Source organism: Rhinolophus ferrumequinum, chromosome 19 (genome assembly GCF_004115265.2).
Source record: "Rhinolophus ferrumequinum isolate MPI-CBG mRhiFer1 chromosome 19, mRhiFer1_v1.p, whole genome shotgun sequence".
Taxonomy (NCBI): domain Eukaryota; kingdom Metazoa; phylum Chordata; class Mammalia; order Chiroptera; family Rhinolophidae; genus Rhinolophus; species Rhinolophus ferrumequinum.
The window spans coordinates 27,748,842-27,767,080 of NC_046302.1; the positions used below are offsets into that span (position 1 = coordinate 27,748,842).

Below are 18,239 nucleotides of genomic sequence, written 5' to 3' on the forward strand. Positions count from 1 at the left end.
TAAATGAAATAAGTCAGACAGAGAGAGACAAATACCATATTATCTCATTGTACCTGGAATCTCAGAAACAAAATAAACAAAAAACAAAACAAAACAAATACAGACTCATAGATAAAGAGAATAAACTGATGGTTGCCATCTGGAAGGGTGGTTGAGGGGCTGGGTGAAAATGTGCAGAGATTAAAAAATACAAATTGGTAATTACAAAATCATCAAAGGAATGTAGAGTATAGCATAGAGAATATTAACAATATTGTAACAGATATGTATATTGCTGGGTGAGTACTGGACTAATCGGGGAATCACTTCGTCAATTATGTAAATGTACACTTGAAACTAACTTAAAATAATATTTAATGTCAACTATAATTGAAAAAAATGCAGAAGCTTTTTAGTTTCATATAGTCGTATTCATGTATTTTAGCTTTCACTTCCCTTGCCTTTGAAGTCAAATTCATAAAATCCTCTTTGAACCCAAGGTCCATAAATTTAGTACCTGTGTTTTCTTCTATGCAGTTTATTGTTTCAGGTCTTATGCTTAGGTATTTGATCCATTTTGAGTGGCGACTCCTCAAAAATTAAAAACAGAATTACCATATGACCCAGCAATCCTTCTCCTGGATATCTACCAAAAAAATCTGAAAACATTTATCCATCAAGATACATGTACTGTAATGTTCATTGCAGCATTATTTATGGTGGCCAAGACATGGAAACAACCAAAGTGTCCTTTGATAGATAGCTGGATAAAGACGATGTGGTATATATACACAATAGAATATTATTCTGCCATAAGAAAAGATGAAATAGTGCCATTTGCGACAATCTGTATGGATCTTGAGATTATTATGCTAAGCAAAATAAGTCAGACAGAAAAAGTCGAGAAACATATGACTTCACTGATAAGTGGTATATAAAACTGAAAACAACAAAGAACAAGACAAACAAATGAAGAAACAAAAACTGATAGACACAGACAATAGTTTAGTGGTTATCAGAGGGTAGAGGGGTCAAATACATGGTGATGAAAGGAGAACTGACTCTGGGTGGTGAACACACAATGTGATACATAGATGATGTATTACAGAACTGTACACCTGAAACCTATGTAACATTACTAACAATTGTCACCACAATAAACTTTAATTAAAAAAAAAAGGCAGTGGTTTAAAAAAATAAAAAAAATAGTATATGCACGTGACTGCATCTGCATATATATTAAATAATGGTACATTTAAAAAAAAGAAATCTGACCAGTCTTCAGCAGAGTCCAAATCCCTTAAAATTAATCATTATCTGGCACTTAGTTTCTTATCCTCAATGTCTGTTCTTGCCTGCCTGTCAAATAAAAATACACACACACACACACACACACACACACACACACACACACACACACATCAGGTGAAACGTTTGCTCTAAGCTCCAGCCACACAGCCAAAAGTGCAGCTCTATGAATTTACCAGTCTTACCTGTGCCCTATAAGAATTGCAGTTTTAATGTTAGGTCTGCTATTTGGGATAGTTATTGTTGGATTAATATACCAAATATATTTGATCATTCACTAAATGTTAGTTAAACTAAAGTCAGATTAAATTGCAAAAAAATGAGATAAGGTGAAAAACTCTGAATCTGAATATAGAAATTCAGGTTTCAAATGCCAGCTGTGCTGCCTGTGGAATTTTAGAAAAGCTACTTTTCCTCTCTGAATCATAAGTTATTTATTTCTTCCTTGGAAGCACACAAGAGTCTTTTAGAAAAAGTAGAATTCAAGAGAGGATGTATAAATATTCGACCTCTTCAGTAATCAAAGATACGGATTTTGAAACAATATTGAGAATATTGATACGAGTGAGTGTAAAACTCCTTATAAAATCATTTTTTCACTATTTTTGTTTTTCAAAAGGGATTCAGAATGATTAAAGAGGAATGTTTGAAACAGAAACAAACAAAATTAAAGTTAACGATAAACGAACCATACCATCCCAGGAACACAAAATGAAGAGGTATATTATATTGGACATATTAGGTATGTGATATAAGAAGAAAAATTCTATTTGAAGAATTACCTGTCATTGATCGAACGTACTATGAATTCAATATCGATGACAATTCTTTTATTTTCATCCATCAATTCAGTATATGCTATTGAAATATCTGAATAATTTCTTGCGATATTAGAAAGTGCCATATCCCATGATTTTTTCTTTAAGAAAATAATAAAATAATAATTTATAAATGTTTATGTATCTCAAAAATATATAAAACATTATTTTAGTTGCATGGGTTAATGTTTGGGAATAGAAAATGGAACTCTAAGTGGGAAGTAAGGAAAGGTCAACTTACTGTATCATAAAAGTTATTAAATGTGTCCAGATAGTTATTTTGAAATTTTTTTTTCTTCCTGACTAGTTGATCATAAACTCTTTTCAATTCATCTAACTAAGAAAAAATACACACAAAATGTAAATGAATTGTAGACAATTACATTACTTTGTTAAGAAACAGATTATATTTCATTTTATGCAGCTACCATCAGTTAATAAATATTGATTCAAACAGTATAAAATAACACCTGATAGGCTGTTTTCAGTCATGAAAATTGATATAAGATTCCAAATAAAAGATAGCAAATCAAGTCTAACAGTGCTCAAATGAATACATGATCAAAATAAAATAAAATGCATTTAGTTATGTTGTAAGAATTAATAAAAATTAGAAAAACTTAAATCACAATATATCACATCAACAAATTAAAGAAGAAAATAACATGAATATGGCCATCACTTCACAAAATAGCCATTTGATATACTTGTACTATCTAGTTTCCATAATTTTTAAATTACTACAAAACACTACCAAATATAAAGAACCAACAGAAAATATAAAAATAAATCATAAAATGCTAAATGCATGCCCAGTGAACTCAAGAATGAGAATGGATTATCTTTTATTAATAGTATTATTAATCATGTTTTGTGAAAGTTTAGCTAAATGCAATTGGATAATGAAGCCAAATGTTACCATTATAATATCGAATATGAATATGTTATATGTCTCCAAATTTAGATTATATGATTCAATATCTAGTAAAACAGAAGATTCAATGTAAAACTACTATAAATAACTTTTATAAAATGGCCATATATAAGCATTTGGAATATAATCATTATTATCTAAAGAAAAATAATCTATTAAAAAACAGTGATAATACTTAACAACCTTTGTCATAAGTTAGAAAACACTTTGGAATAAATTCAACACAAAAGGGAGAACTTACATAAAACAAACACAAATTCTAATTTAAAAGCTTAAATCAAGACCCACATAAAAAGAATGATATGTCATGCAAAAGATTAATAAAAATACAGTGTCAGTTGTCCCAAAATTAATATGAAGTATAATAAATAAAAAGTAGTATTCTCTTTCAAATTGCATGAAATAAAGTTAGTATGGGAGAAAAGATATATGACAGTAGCCAAGAGGTGTATGAAAAAGAGGAACAATGCTGAAAAATTGCTACAAGATATTAAAACATCCTATAATACCATTATTATAAAGCACTATTTCTTTTTTAGCATTGTAATAAGATTAGAGGGAAAAAATAGAGCCCAGAAATAGATCTGAATTAATATTTTTAAAAATGGTATTTGAGTTCAGTGACAGAGAAATCATTTACTTTAATTAATGGGACTGAAATAATGTAGAATTTCTGTTCCAAAAAAAGAAAAAAAAAGGAAACAAAGTGGTTTCTCTACTTCACATTATAACCAAAATAAATTTCAGATGAATAAAAATCTAAATGCAAACCCAAAACAATACAAATTATTAAAATGAGTTTATTTATATAATTCTGGAGAATGTCACCTTGCCCAGTAAGCCAAGAAGATCTGTTGACATGTTTGACTGCATATTTTACAATAAACAAGATTGAAGAAAAAATAAGACTGTTAAAAAACGTGAAATAAAAGCCCAACATTCCAACATTTCAAGATACAGTGTTAGTGAAGAGTGTCAGTGAAAACGGCAAAGTAAAAACATCTGAAAATTCTCCTCCATAAAGGTAATGAGGAAACTGGCCAAAAAATGTCAAAATTAGCTTTCTCACAACTCTAGAGGTTAAGTAAAGGCTTGCAGCAATCTGAGGAGCACATATTCAAGAAAAACAGCCTAATCATAAAAAGGAGTATGAGATTCGTGGTGTTTTAACCTGTCCTAATCCCTCCGTCTTTTGGTCCATGGTAGCCTCGAAGAACATCATCCCATATGGTGGAGAATACCAGCAGTCGAGCAGCCACCAGAGGGAGTAGAACAGAACCGGAATGCCTTCAAAGCCTCATTCTATGATAACTATTGTTATTTGACCTGCCTGTAGTTTTTGTTGTTGTTGTTGTTGTTTTTTGGAAGATGCCACTTGCAAAAATGTCTGTATTTGACTTTATACAGAGTCACAAAAAGTCTCCTCAAAGAATTTTCCTCAAAGCATGATTATCAAAGAAAAAAAAAAATCACAGGCAATTGATTAACTTTGCAGCCACCTTTTTGGATAAATAACACTTGGGAAAAACAATAAACTAACCAACAAACTTAAAAAACAAAAGCTTTTGAAGAGGATGAAATAGTGGCTTTGTAAAGCTCCAACATATTTCTGGGAATCTAGAAGGCTGCAAATGCACAGAGATGTGTGAAAGTCCCGGACGGTTCACCTGCTCTGATAGTACCTGAGGAATCCTTTAAGTTCTCACCTTTGGTCAACCTTGAGACTCTGTGAAAACAGAAAGTGAAAACTAAGGCAACTGCCTGGATGAGTGTTCAGGATGTGCCTAAACAAGCACACAAAGCCCCTTAGCAAAGACAAGGAGATTAATTGTTTCCAGATTTTCAAGGATCAATGTCCAATCATTAACAGACCACTAAGATAACTATGAAGAAACTTCAGTGGTTACACATGACAAAGAAAACAGATCTTACAAAATTCATTCGTAAAGGTCTCTAAACAAACAAGTAACAATTCCAGCAAACAGAAATAAGAACAAATCCTGGGGAGGAGTGAAAATCTTATTTCCAGTATTACCATAGTATATTGTTTAAAATGTCCAGTTTTCAACAAAATACTATGGAACATACATAGAAATAAGACATAGAAACAAGAAACAAGATAGAAACAAGAAACATCTAGAAGAAAAAAAGCACTCAATAGAAACTGTCCCCAAAGCTTAGATACTGAATTTATTAGTTCAATCAGCTATTTTAAATATGTGCAAAGAGCTAAAGGTAATGTCTAAGAATTAAAGGAAAACATGAACGTGACGTTTCATCAAATAGAAAACACCAACAAAAGGGAAGTAACATTTCACATACAAAATATCTTCATAAGATTAATACCTGTTTTATCACCCAAAACCATGGGGCTAGAAGGCATATGCTAACATGCTCAATCTATAGAATAAAAAAGGAATTAGGAATCCGATATCAAACAAAACTGTCATTTAAAAATGAAGGAGATATTAGGACATTGCCGTATAATAAAAAATTTAAAAAATTTGTCACTAGGAAATCTTTCCTGTAAGAAATACTAATGGGAGTCCTTCAGGCTGAAAGAAAGTACACTAGACAGCAACTTGAATACACAAGAAGAAACAAAGAGAATCAGTAAACATAACTACATAGATAAATATAAAGAACAGCATAAATGCATTATTTTGTAACACTTTACCCCCTAATTTAAAAGACAATAACATAATGTAATAATTATAAATTTCTGTTGATTGCTACACATGTCTAAGATGAAATTTGTAAAAAATGAGCACAAAAAAAGAGAGTAGGGCACTAGAGAGGAACAAAGTTTTTATATACTACTGAAATTAAGTATTAATACAAAATAGATTCTTTTATAAGTTAAGATAATATTTGTAATCTCAGGGCAACTACTAGGAAAATAATTTTAAAGTATATAGTAAAATAAATGGCAAGCCAATTGAAATGATACACTAAGAAATACCTATTTAACACACAAAAAAAGGTAGTAATGGAGTAACAGAGGAAACATAAAGACATAAAACAGAGAAAACAAAAGCAAAATGGCAGACATAAATCCTACCTTATCAATAATTACATGAAATGTAAATGGATTAAATGCTTCAATCAAGGTAGAGAGATTGAGAAAACAATTTCTTTTTAAAATGACCCTGTCACATACTGTCTACAAGAGACACATTTTAGATTCAGATATAAATATGTTGAAAATAAAAAAGTTGAAAAACAAATACCATGAAAACAGTAGGCAAGGAGAGCTGGAGTGTCTATATTAATATCAGACAAAGTGTGCTTTTAAATAAAAATTGTTGTTAGAGACATTTTATAATGATAAGAGCCAATTAATCAAGAAGACATAACAAGACAACAATTACAAACAGATGCACCAACAATTACAAATAGATGTACCAAACAATAAAACTTCAAAACACATGAAGCAACAAACTGACAGGATTGAAGAGAAACATAGGCAAGTCAACTTCGATATACACTTTCAATAATGTTTAAGATAACTAGACAGAATATACGTCAATTTTTGAATATTTTAAACACAGTTTCACCTAAAAACATTGTGTAAATATGAAAGCAAAATTTCAAATCATATGGAATAAAATACCAGAGAAATTTTTTGAGTTTGAGGAAGGAAAAATTTCTAAAGCATGTTCAGAAAAGCACAAAGTTGAAAGAAATTTATAACTTCTACTAAATTGAAATTGAAGTTTTAGTCATCAGAAGATGTCATAAAGAAATGAAAGACTTGCTGAAAATGTTTTTAACATATGTAACTTTAAAATAGTTAGTGGCCATAATATATAATGAATGCTTACAAATCAATAAAAAAACAAACAACATACAGGGGAAAATCATGAGATTCTTAACAAAAAAGGAAATACAAACGACCTCCCAAAAGCTATTAAAATATGCTCAGCTTACTAATAATTATGGATTAACTAAAAAAATATGAGATACAATTTAAGGAGACTATAATAGAATGTGGCAATAAATAAATAAATACCACATAGTTTTAACTCTAGGTAGGAATGCAAATTGGCACAGGAATTTGTGTGTGTGTGTGTGTGTGTGTGTGTGTGTGTGTGTATACATATGTATAATTATATATATACATATACATATATATATATATAATTGCCTTGTAAGACACTACTATTTCTTTTTACCATTTTATAATTTCCTTTTATATTATTTTCTTTTACTATAGCGAATGAGATGTGGCAGAAGAGGAAGACAGGAAAGATGAGGCACAAGGGAAGGTCAGAGGGATACCAAGCGTGACCGTACAGAACCTACCATTCTGGGTTAAAAGATGAAGGAACCACCAGCCAGGGCATGAAGGTAGCCTCTAAAAACAGAGAATGATACCTGGCTGATCCTCACCAAGGATCTGTTCTACAAACCACTGTATCTTGCCAAAACTGAATGAGTGTGAAAGCAAATTCAACTGGAGTCTCCAGAAAAAAAAAACGCAGGGCTGCTGACAGCTTGAGTTCAGTCTTTGAAGACATGGATCAGTAGAACAAACTGAACCATGAACCAGGGAAACTTCGTGATAATAAATGGGTGCAGTTTTAAACTGCTAAAATTCAGGTAATTTATTATGCAGCTACAGAAAACTAATATGGACAGAAAATTGGCTAACTGCTATTTAATTCTTGACAGAGAATAAGTTTTCATAGCCATGGTTCAAAACTAAAAACAGTGTTTTTATTTTTCTTATTTTTAAACATGGTAACTCACCGTTTTTGATAAAGCAGTTAATTCATCTGTTGATTTCTTTGTTTCCTTCAATACATCAGTCACTTCCTCTTCACGCTCCTCAATAGTAACATTAACATTTTGTATTAATGTATCATAGTAATTGTATAGATGGTTTAGTTTTTCTATCTCTTTCCTAAGAGAAAAAACACAGTTGATTTTATCCAAATAGAAGGAAGGGAAAATTATATTTAAAATTAGGAATATTTAAATCAGCTTTTGACTTAATGTAAATCAATGAAATTTATGTATTCCTATAAAAGTTCTCCCATCCCAAAGCAACTCCTGAGAAGTACCACTTAGATATCAAGAAGTAAATAGTGAGAAAAAAATTCACCAGTAGTATTTACGTTTTGAGAGAAAAGTGATTTGTAAACTATTTAAAATAAATTGTCTCTTGATTTGATTTCAGGTGAGAGAAGCATCTTTGATTCAGAGGTTGGGTAGTACACGGATGGAAAAGCAAGAGGAAAAAAAAAAAAAGATGATGTAGAAGTGAAAAGACCACACAGTCTCAGAAGTAAAATGGAGGAAATTGCAGTTTAGGAAAACAAGGGGCTTATTTAATGAGAGGTAATTGCCAAGTTTTTTGTTCCTATCTGATCTTCCACAAAGAAGACCAGTGCTAGTCTGTGAACTACATAATCCTTTATCTTATCTGGGAGGTAAAAAACGAATTGCAAATGTAAGAGTTTCCTTAGACACGATGCTATAATTTAACTTATGAAAAAGATACAGTGAGAAAATAGTTATCAATTTCATAAGATATTAGCAAATAATATAGAAAACCGCAACTTTTTAAAGACATTATAAACAAAATAATAAACTGGGAGATTTATTTAAAATCCATATAAGAGATCGAAGAGTAAATCACTTATAGCAATAAAATCCTACAAACCAATGTGGAATAGAAAAAATACCGAGCAGACAAATGAACAAAGAAGGTAAACAAGAATTCACAAGAGAATAAATACCAGTGGCCAATAAATATATGGCGTGCTTATTGAATTCGCCCAGGTTCTCAGGCACTCACCCTGATTTTAGGAATAGAGTCAAATGAAACTGAAAGATACAACCTACTATAGAAATGAAAATTAAAACAGCAAATAAACAGGTAAGAACATTCTTCTTCACCCTTCCATGTCTGGAGAGTACAGGTCTCCCTACCAGAATTCTAGACGCCAAGTAGATAATGACAGGTGGAGAGCCTCTGCATTTAAAATGTATAATACATCTGGTTAAATTTCCTTGTTTTGAAATTATTTTTTTTCTCTCAAGGTATTTATTTCCCCCAGTCCAGATAATAAATTATAGATTTTGAGTAAGATGTGGAGACTTGCCCAGGGTCATGAAATGCAGGAGGCTAAGTATTATTTTAGTTATCACTTATCCCTATTTCCTGAAGAAGTTAATGCCACCAACTCCTTTGCCTTTTAAGGATTTTTCAGTGTAGAAGTGCTATTAGGGTTGCCCCAATTGGTAGTTTAGACTTCATCATTCTCATATCTGCTAAATCAGAATAAATTTAGATAGACTAGGAAGAAGTACTCTACCTGTTAAGAGTTTCTATAAAGCAGAGCAATCAAGACACCAAAGAATATATGCTGTGTGTTTCCATTCATATGGAATTCAAGAACAGACTAAACAAAATATGGCAATTGATGTCAGAATGGAGATTACCTCTTGAGGTGTAGGGGATGGTGGTTTGGATTGTGAAGAACACAAAAAAACTTCCAGTATGTTGGCAAGTTTCTATATCTTAACTTGGGACATGATTACATTAGTATATACATATTTTTAAAATCATCAATCTATATACTTGTAAGCACACATAATCATGTTTCTTTATATGTACTAATTCTCAACAAAGTAAAAAATACTAAAGAACAATTAAACATACCTTTCAGATTTTCTTTAAAACACCATTTATGTCTCCTCTAAAGCTTATACTATACTTTTGGAAAATATACTTAAATGAGAAAAAAAAATCAACAAATAATAAGTTATAAGGTATAATAAATAATGGTGAATGTAGTAATAAAAATGTACCTTCGTATTTATTTAAACACTAGTTATAAAAACCACCAACTAATTTTTATATTCAAAATTGAGAAGGAAAATTTTTAGAAAATGTTATAAGATGGAGGTTATTGTATTTATTAATATAACATGGGCTAAAATCTGTTTTGTGCCAGATAGACGAATGAAATGATACATATATGTACAAATGTATATACACAAAGATGGAGAGATAAATGATTAAAATAAAAATAGAGATAGGAAAACAATCAATAGCTTCAAGATATGCAAAATAAGAAAGAGTATGGTAAACTGAGGTCATGGCAATCTTAATTCTTCATCCATTCTTATATCCACTTCCTTTGCCATGTAACTTTGTAGCATTCTCTAACTCTGACATGAGCCTAGCCGTTTGATTTGCCATTGTCATTTGGATTCTAGTAAATGGGATGTAAGTAGAGGCTTATGAAGTTCACGTGTGAGTGTGGTTGTTTGTTCTACTCCTTTCCTACTACCATGAGAATATTTCTAACACATTAGAGAAACAGAATTCTATAGTCAAATCTGCCCATTGTCTCAGCTAAGGCTTTCCTACATAAGCAGCAAGCAAGCCAAACCCTACAATAATAATAAATAAATAAAAATTAAGTAAATATATCTATTAAGAAAATAATGATCAGATTTACATAAAAACACAGAAATCAGTTATATGTGACCTTTGTATGTGACCTGAAGAATCAACCTAAAATAAAACTAATAGGAAAAACTTTAAAGAAATAAAGTAAGAACTGCCAGTGAAATTCTAATCAGGAAGAATCTTTTGGAATGTCAATATCAAACAAAAATATACTTTGAGGAATGAAATATTAAAGGAATTAAAATAACTCATGTAATTATACATAAATATATACATATGTGTGTGTATGTGTGTGTGTGTATATATATATATGTATATATCACACTATGAAGATAGAAAAACTATGAACCCATATGCACTTAATATAGCCTAGAAATATATAAAGTGAATACTGACAGCAATATAAAAATGAGTTGACTAGCACAAGATTTTTAAATATTTATGTCAGAAAAAGATCAAGTAGACCAAAATAAGTAAAGCACTAGAACTCCTCCTATCACACTCCTGGTTGTTAGCAGGTTGATTCTCAGAGGTTGTTGGACTGAGGCCTAGATTTTTTCCTTGCTATGTGGGCTTCTCCATGGAACATCTCAAAGTACGGCAGCATGGAACATCTCAAAGTACAGAGCCAATGAGCAAGAGGGCAAGAAAGAGAGTGCTAGCAAGACATAAGTTACAGTTTTTTACAATCTAATCATAAAAGGGACATTCTATTACTTTTCTGTTACTCTGTTCATCAGAAGCAACTCAGTGGACCTAGCCCACATGCAAGGGGAAGTGATTTTACAAGGGACACAATGTCAGGAGGCAGAAAGCATTGAAAAATATGGCAGAAGCTGCTAACCACTGCCCTTTGGTCAATTACATTTGTCGTAGTTGGAGGTCTGCAAGGGACATCCTATGGCCTTCACATTAAGCCCAGAATAAAACAATTATTTAAATGGATCAGAAAGTAATGAGAAAATCATTAAGAGGCATTGATGATTCAATGAGAAAAACTAACATAAGTTTAATTTAAATCTTATAAGAAGGAATAGAGAGAAAGTGGGACCAAGGCATTGTTTGAAAACACTATGACTGAGAATGCCCAGTGATAATGAAAATTACAATATATAGATTCAATAAAACTAGAAGACTAACAAATCCTAACAGAATAAAAAAAAATTGATCCACACCTAGAGTATCTTAATAAAATAATATTAATAAACTTTCAAAACCAAAAGATGATCTTAAAAACTGCCAAAAGGAAAAATATAGATTCGTTGTATAGCATTGAGTCAAATGGTCAACATGCTTAAGAGAAAAAATGAGAATCAGTATATTACAGAATGTTAAATTTAACACATTAAAAATCAATTCAGAATCAAGAAATTTATGAAAATAGAAAATATCTTTCAATCAAAAACTAAGAAAAATTTGTCATCAGCAAAACCTCACTAAAGAGTATTGTGAAGATCTACTCCAAGTGAAAAGTACTTCCATGTGGAAAGTCGGATACATGAAGGAAAAAAGAACAAAGGAAAAAATTATTATTAGGGTAAATCTAAAACAATAAACCTAATTGTTTAAAACTGTAACAATATTCTCATGGGTTATGAAAATATATTATTTCACAACAAGAACAAATATTTAATTCCACAACTATTTAATGTGATAGCTACAGTAAAATTTTCCATAAATCCCTTTCTTGTCCACTAGGTTAGTTGTCATTAGAGTTTGACAGTGTAAATTTTCATGTGGTAATTAATAGGATTTCCTACTAAAATAATAGGAACAGAATTATAATCACTAAACTAGAAGAAAAACAAACCAAAGCATGGTAAAAATAACTAATGTAAAAGAAGGCAATAAAAAGGAAAGAAATAAAACAATTGGAGCAAACAGAATAAAGTACATGGTAGTTTAAATCCAAATACATTAGTGATTTATGAGTGTACATAATGGTCCATCTTTCAAAATGTTTTCAAACTGATTTTAAAAATCTATCTACATGATGTTTGCAAGAGAGGTATAATAAAACACGAAGACTCGAAAATATTGAAATTGCAAGAATTAAAAATATTTCCCAGATAAATAAAAAAAAAGAAAGCTAGTGAAGTTATATTAATATCTCAATTGAGTTTAAGGTGAAAAATATTCCAAGAGTCAAAGAAGATCAGTTCATAGTTATGAAAAAGGTTAATCATCTCCTAGGAAGATAAAACAACTTTAAACTTGTATGAATCTGAGAGAGCCTCAAAATATATGAAGCAAAAACTGATTAAGTTAAAAAAAAATAAAAAGATGTAGACAGCATCATAGTGGGAGATTTTGCTACACTTTCCTAGGTATTTGACACAAAAGTAGTAAAAATCAGTAAAATATACATAGAATAGTGCCTCTCAAATATCACATTCAGATCTTTGAAAAGTGCAGATTCTCATTCAATAGGTCTGAATTGAGCCGCAGATTCTGCATTTTGAACAAGCACCCAGGTAATTCTGATGTTGGTCCAAAGACCAAACTTAAAATTTAGCAAGAATATACAAAGATCAACATCCATAATTAGTAAAACTTGACCTAATGAAACAGTAAAGAACAATACATTCAAGAAGTGAAGTACCAAGTACACAAAGAATATTTTCAAAAAAAAGAAAAATAAATGAAGACAATTTCCAATGAGTTAAAATTATGTAATTTTCCCTGACCAAAGTACAATTTGGCTGGAAAGCAATAATAATTAGAAAATAGAAATTCATTATGGAAATTTAAAAAATACATTTCTTAATATTCCATGGGTCAAAGAAGAAATCACCATGAAAATTAGAAAATATATGCAGCTGAATGACAATGAAGATACAACAAATCAGATGAGTTATAAAAGTGATTTATTTATTAAATAATACATAATGTTTAAGCACATGATAAAATAGATATAGGACACGAGGAAATATAAACATCTGAATAAGTGGGTGTTATCTAGGTCCCAGATTTGTGACTAAATTTTGTGTTCATTTTGTTTATATTTATGTGATTCTAGCTCCATATGAATATGAGTTTTTCTATACTAAATCACTGATCATTTTGAATACATTAAATTTTTATTATGTGACATAAAACCATAAAAAATTTATAGCCAACAAGAGGAATTAGACAAATATCACAAATCACAAATATATCGGAAATAAAATAAAAATAATTTCAATTATTAATATGCATAGTATAGTTTATATATTTTAAAATATTTTAATTTATTAGAAATCAAATAAATGGAAATTAAAATAATTAGATGTTGTGTTTATAATTAATACAAAGCTATATAATTATTTTAAATAATATCCCATGGTAGAAACAAAATTTGCAGTCACTTTTACACATAGATAGTAAGGATATATATTGTTATATCATATCCATAGGCAATATGGCAATATATATGAAGAGCTTTAGACACAGAAAAAGAGTGCTTTAGGAATTTATACACACCTAGATTTACCTATGCAATGATATTTTAATTTATATATAAACTTGATAGGATAAAAATATAGGTAAATTAGATTCTTTCCTTTCTCTTCATATAAAATTTTATACAGAAATATGAATTACATTTTTAATTAATATCTTACTTCAAAATGCTATAAGTAGGATTTGTGAAAATTTCTTACTTGTAAGCTTCTATGGTTTGTATATCATCATTAATATCTTTTTCCATTTCTTCTCTAATTTGTTTAACTTTCAGTTTGAGATTTTCACACTCTTCTGTAGCTTCTTGAAGTTCTTTATGAACTTGTTTGCATAGTTCCATTACCTAGAAATTAAAAACAGTTTAGTACTTAATGGCTAAAGGAATCAGACAAAAGAAAGACCAGAGAAAGGACTTAGAGTAGTTTTCATTTAGATAAAAAGTTCTTTACATCAATTTTCTTCCCATTTTTAGTTTATTGTTTAGCATGGTAGCATTTTGGGTTTCCTTTACCCTGAAACTCATCAATACTAGGCATGTATAAAAGTTATTGATGAAAACAACTTCAATATCTCAGTTAACATGACCAAAATAAAATCTTAATTTTTTTCACCCACAAAAAATACTGCTGCCTTTTATTGTTTTTATTGTTCAAATACTCTATTTTAGAAAATACAAAAAATAAATAAATAAATAAAGAATCTGTCATCTTCTCATTTGGGAATGACTATGACAATCTTAATCTAAGAGTTGAAAATAATCCATTTTTATTGTTTTTATTAATTAACACTAATATCATAAACATTCCGCCTTCTCTCTCCATCTCTCCCTTCTCTGTCAAACTAAGGAGAAAGGGTTGTTGTAGTGGTCATACTTGGAACTAAAGGTCTGAATGTTCTGTTGGAAAGTTGGAGGGAGGGTGTAGGAGAAGGCACTAAGGAGCGAGCAATCCTTTCCTCAGGGAGTCAATTGGTGGACTGATGTGAGGCAGTTGCCTGCTGAAAAAAAGCAATAAATTTCACTAATTTTTTGAGTAGCACAGATAATAGTAACCTCTACAAGATTTTCCTTTAAGGGTTTATACATTTTAGCAGAGAGAGAGGAGTAGACCAGGATGATGGGCTAAGCAAACAAAATGCTCAGATAACAGAGTTCCTAATATCAAAGGCGGAAAAGCAATAAATAATATCCTATGTCAATTTGTCAGCACTTTCAGACAGGCAGCCAGTAGGCATTGCTGAGGTGGTGGTTTCAGTATCAAGGGCTGGGGTGACATCATAGGACGTCAAATTCATCTCCGAGATAAGTTCTTGGGCTGGCTCTGGTATACCAGTGTGGGACTGGTATATCCTTTCATAGGGATACTCACTTGGGTTGATATGAATAATATCATTTCTGTAGCTCTATAATGTTACAAAGCTGAGCTGCTTTAAGAATTTGAAGGCTACGACCATTGAGCTCTTTGAGTTTGATTTGTAAGTAGCTTGGTACTAAGGCTCAAGCACACTGGCTAGAGATCTTGCATTATTTAAGCAATTGGGTTACCTCAACAGGCCTCTAGCCAGGACTTCAAAACTGAGTCAAAACAGCAGAACAAAACAAAACAAAACAAAGCAAAGCTATATTACAATATAAACCAAACACTGTATTATACTTTCCCCAGTACCTGCTTTCCGATTTTATGATTTACCTATTCTAGATATTTCATAAAAGTGAAATGATACAATATGTAATTTTTTTGTATGTGGCTTCTTTATTTAGCATAATGCTTCAAAATTTACCCATGCTGTGACATGCATCAGTACTTCATTTCTTTTTATGACTGAATAATATTACATGGTATGGATATATCTCATTTTGTTTATTAGTCATTCATCAGTTGATAGACATTGGTTTGTTTTCACCTTTTGGCTATTATGAACAGTGCTATATGGAGGATTCCTGGCCAAGATGGCAGAGTAGGTAAACGCTGTGCATACCTCCTCTCACGACCACATAAAAATTACAACTAAACTACAGAACAACCATCATTAAGAATTGCCTGAAGAATAGCTGAACAGAAATCCTACAATTAAGGACATATGGAAGGAGCTGCCTCAAGACTGGTAGGAGGGGTGGAAACAGGGAATGGGCTAGTCCCATACCCATGGGTGGTGGTTAAAATTGGGCAGGATATCTCTGCTGCGGAGGTCCACCCGGAGGAGCGAAGGGTCCCAGCCCCACACAAGGCTCCCCAGCCCAGGGTTCCAGTGTCAGATAGAGAAGTCCCTACAACTTCTGGCTGTGAAAATCAGCACACATTGTGGCTGCATGAGGGAGAAGGCGGCTAGAGTCCCAGAGGTTCCTCGTAAAGGGGCAGTGCATGACTTACTGACAGACTCACTTGCTTTGAGCTCCAGTGCTGGAGCAGCAGCTCGAAAGCTGTCAGAGACACATGGGAAGAACAGTATTGTCTGGCCTCAGGGAGAGGGCTGGAGGGGCAGCTTTCTCCCAGACAGAAGTGCTGACAGAATCCATGATTTCTTTGTTAAGTCCTCCTCCCTCCTGGAATGCTGACGCAGGTGGCTGCCATCAACCTGGCTAATACCTTTAATCTGCCCCAGTGATTTTTTGAGGCCCCACCCCGCCAAATTTGCAGACCCACCCAAACCGCTTCTAGTGGCTGTTCCATACAGTCTGTCTTGGCTCATGTTGCAGACTTTCCTAAAATCTTTCAAAAGTTCAAAAAACCCAAATAAGCAGCATGTATCCTCAACATGCCCCATACCTCTTGCTGAGCAGCTCACACCTGGTATTAGCGGCAGCCACCCTCAGTTCATGGCTTGGCCTCCTGAGGTATCTCCAAGCCCTGTACAAGTGGCGGCCATTTGCAAAATGCTTTGTAACTCATTCCAATTGGCCCTGGGAAGGGCACAGGTGGAGGCTGAACTTGGCTTGTGGTGGGACCCATCCCAGGATGCCACAGGGCCAGCATGCCCAGTGGCCAGCTTCAAACTGAGCTTGAGCACCACCCAGCTGCCTCTGAGGACAACACACCCAAAGGACAGGCAGGCACCAGAGACCTGTTAAAGTGAATCCTGCTGCATAGGGTCAGCTCCTGCACCACAACTCCTCCACTGTAGTCAAGGCCAGTCTTCACAACCAATCAGCCTGAGGGTCAATCCCTCTCATTCACATGCAAACAGAAACCAAGCCTCAACTACAAGAGGGCACACACAACCCACAAAGGGACATACCTGGTGGACCTGGCTCTGGTAACCAGGGAGACTGTGCCACTGGGCTCCACAGAACACCTACATAAGGCCACCCTGCTAAAACCAGGAGACATAGCAGCCCTACCTAATACAAAGAAACAAACACAGAGAGGCAGCCAAAATGGGGCAAAATAGAAACATGTCCAAAACAAAAGAACAAAAGAAAGCTCCAGAAAAAGAACTAAACAAACTGGAGACAAGTAATCTATCAGATGCAGAATTCAAAACACTGGCTATAAGGCCACTCTATGATCTCAGGAAGAACTTCAACAAAGAGATAGAAACCATAAAAATGAATAATGAAAACAAAAAAGAACCAGTCAGAAATGAAGAATACAATAACTGAAATGAATAATACATTAGAGAGAATCAATAGTAGATTAGATGAAGCAGAGGATCAAATCAGTGATTTAGAAAATAAGGTAGCAAAAAACACCCAATCAGAACAGCAAAAAGAAGAAAAGAATCCAAAAAAATGAGCAGAGTTTAAGGAGCCTCTGGGACAACATAAAGTGTACCAACATTCTCATCACTGGGGTTCCAGAAGGTATCCAATAATGGTGGAAAACTTCCCTAACCTGGTGTAGGAAATAGACGTACAAGGCCAGAAAGCACAGAGAGTCCTCCTAAACAAGATAAACCCAAACAGGCCCACACCAAGACACATCATAATTAAAATGCCACAGGTTAAAGACAAAGAGAGAATCTTAAAAGCAGCAAGAGAAAAGCTCCTACAAGGGAGCTCCCTAAGATAGTCAGCTGATTTCTCAACAGGAACTTTGCAGGCCAGAAGGGACTGGCATGAAATACTCAAGGTTATGAAAAGCAAGGACCTACAACTAGGATTACTCTACCCAGCAAGGCTAACATTTAGAATCAAATGACAGATAAAGAGCTTCCCAGACAAGAAAAAGCTAAAGTTGTTCATCACCACCAAACCAGTATTACAAGGAACCTTAGAGGGACTTTTTAAGAGGGGAAAAAAAAAAAAAAAAAAAAAAAAAAAAAACTCAATCAAAATTATGAATAATAAAATGGCAATAACACAAGTCTTTCAATGTAAATGGATTAAATGCTCCAA

At 32.6% G+C, this 18,239-nt stretch overlaps 1 protein-coding gene across 1 annotated transcript in view; it reads right to left on the reverse strand.

The window, feature by feature from the left end:
• CCDC178 (coiled-coil domain containing 178) overlaps window positions 1-18,239 on the reverse strand; it is a 360,492-nt gene that overhangs the window by 273,209 nt on the left and 69,044 nt on the right. The window contains exons 9-12 of the mRNA XM_033087581.1: window positions 14,107-14,249; window positions 7,792-7,945; window positions 2,347-2,442; window positions 2,070-2,206 (exon numbers count right to left, since the gene is read on the reverse strand). Of these exons, the coding sequence (XP_032943472.1) occupies window positions 2,070-2,206; window positions 2,347-2,442; window positions 7,792-7,945; window positions 14,107-14,249 (530 nt within the window). The remainder of the gene's footprint in view (window positions 1-2,069; window positions 2,207-2,346; window positions 2,443-7,791; window positions 7,946-14,106; window positions 14,250-18,239) is intronic.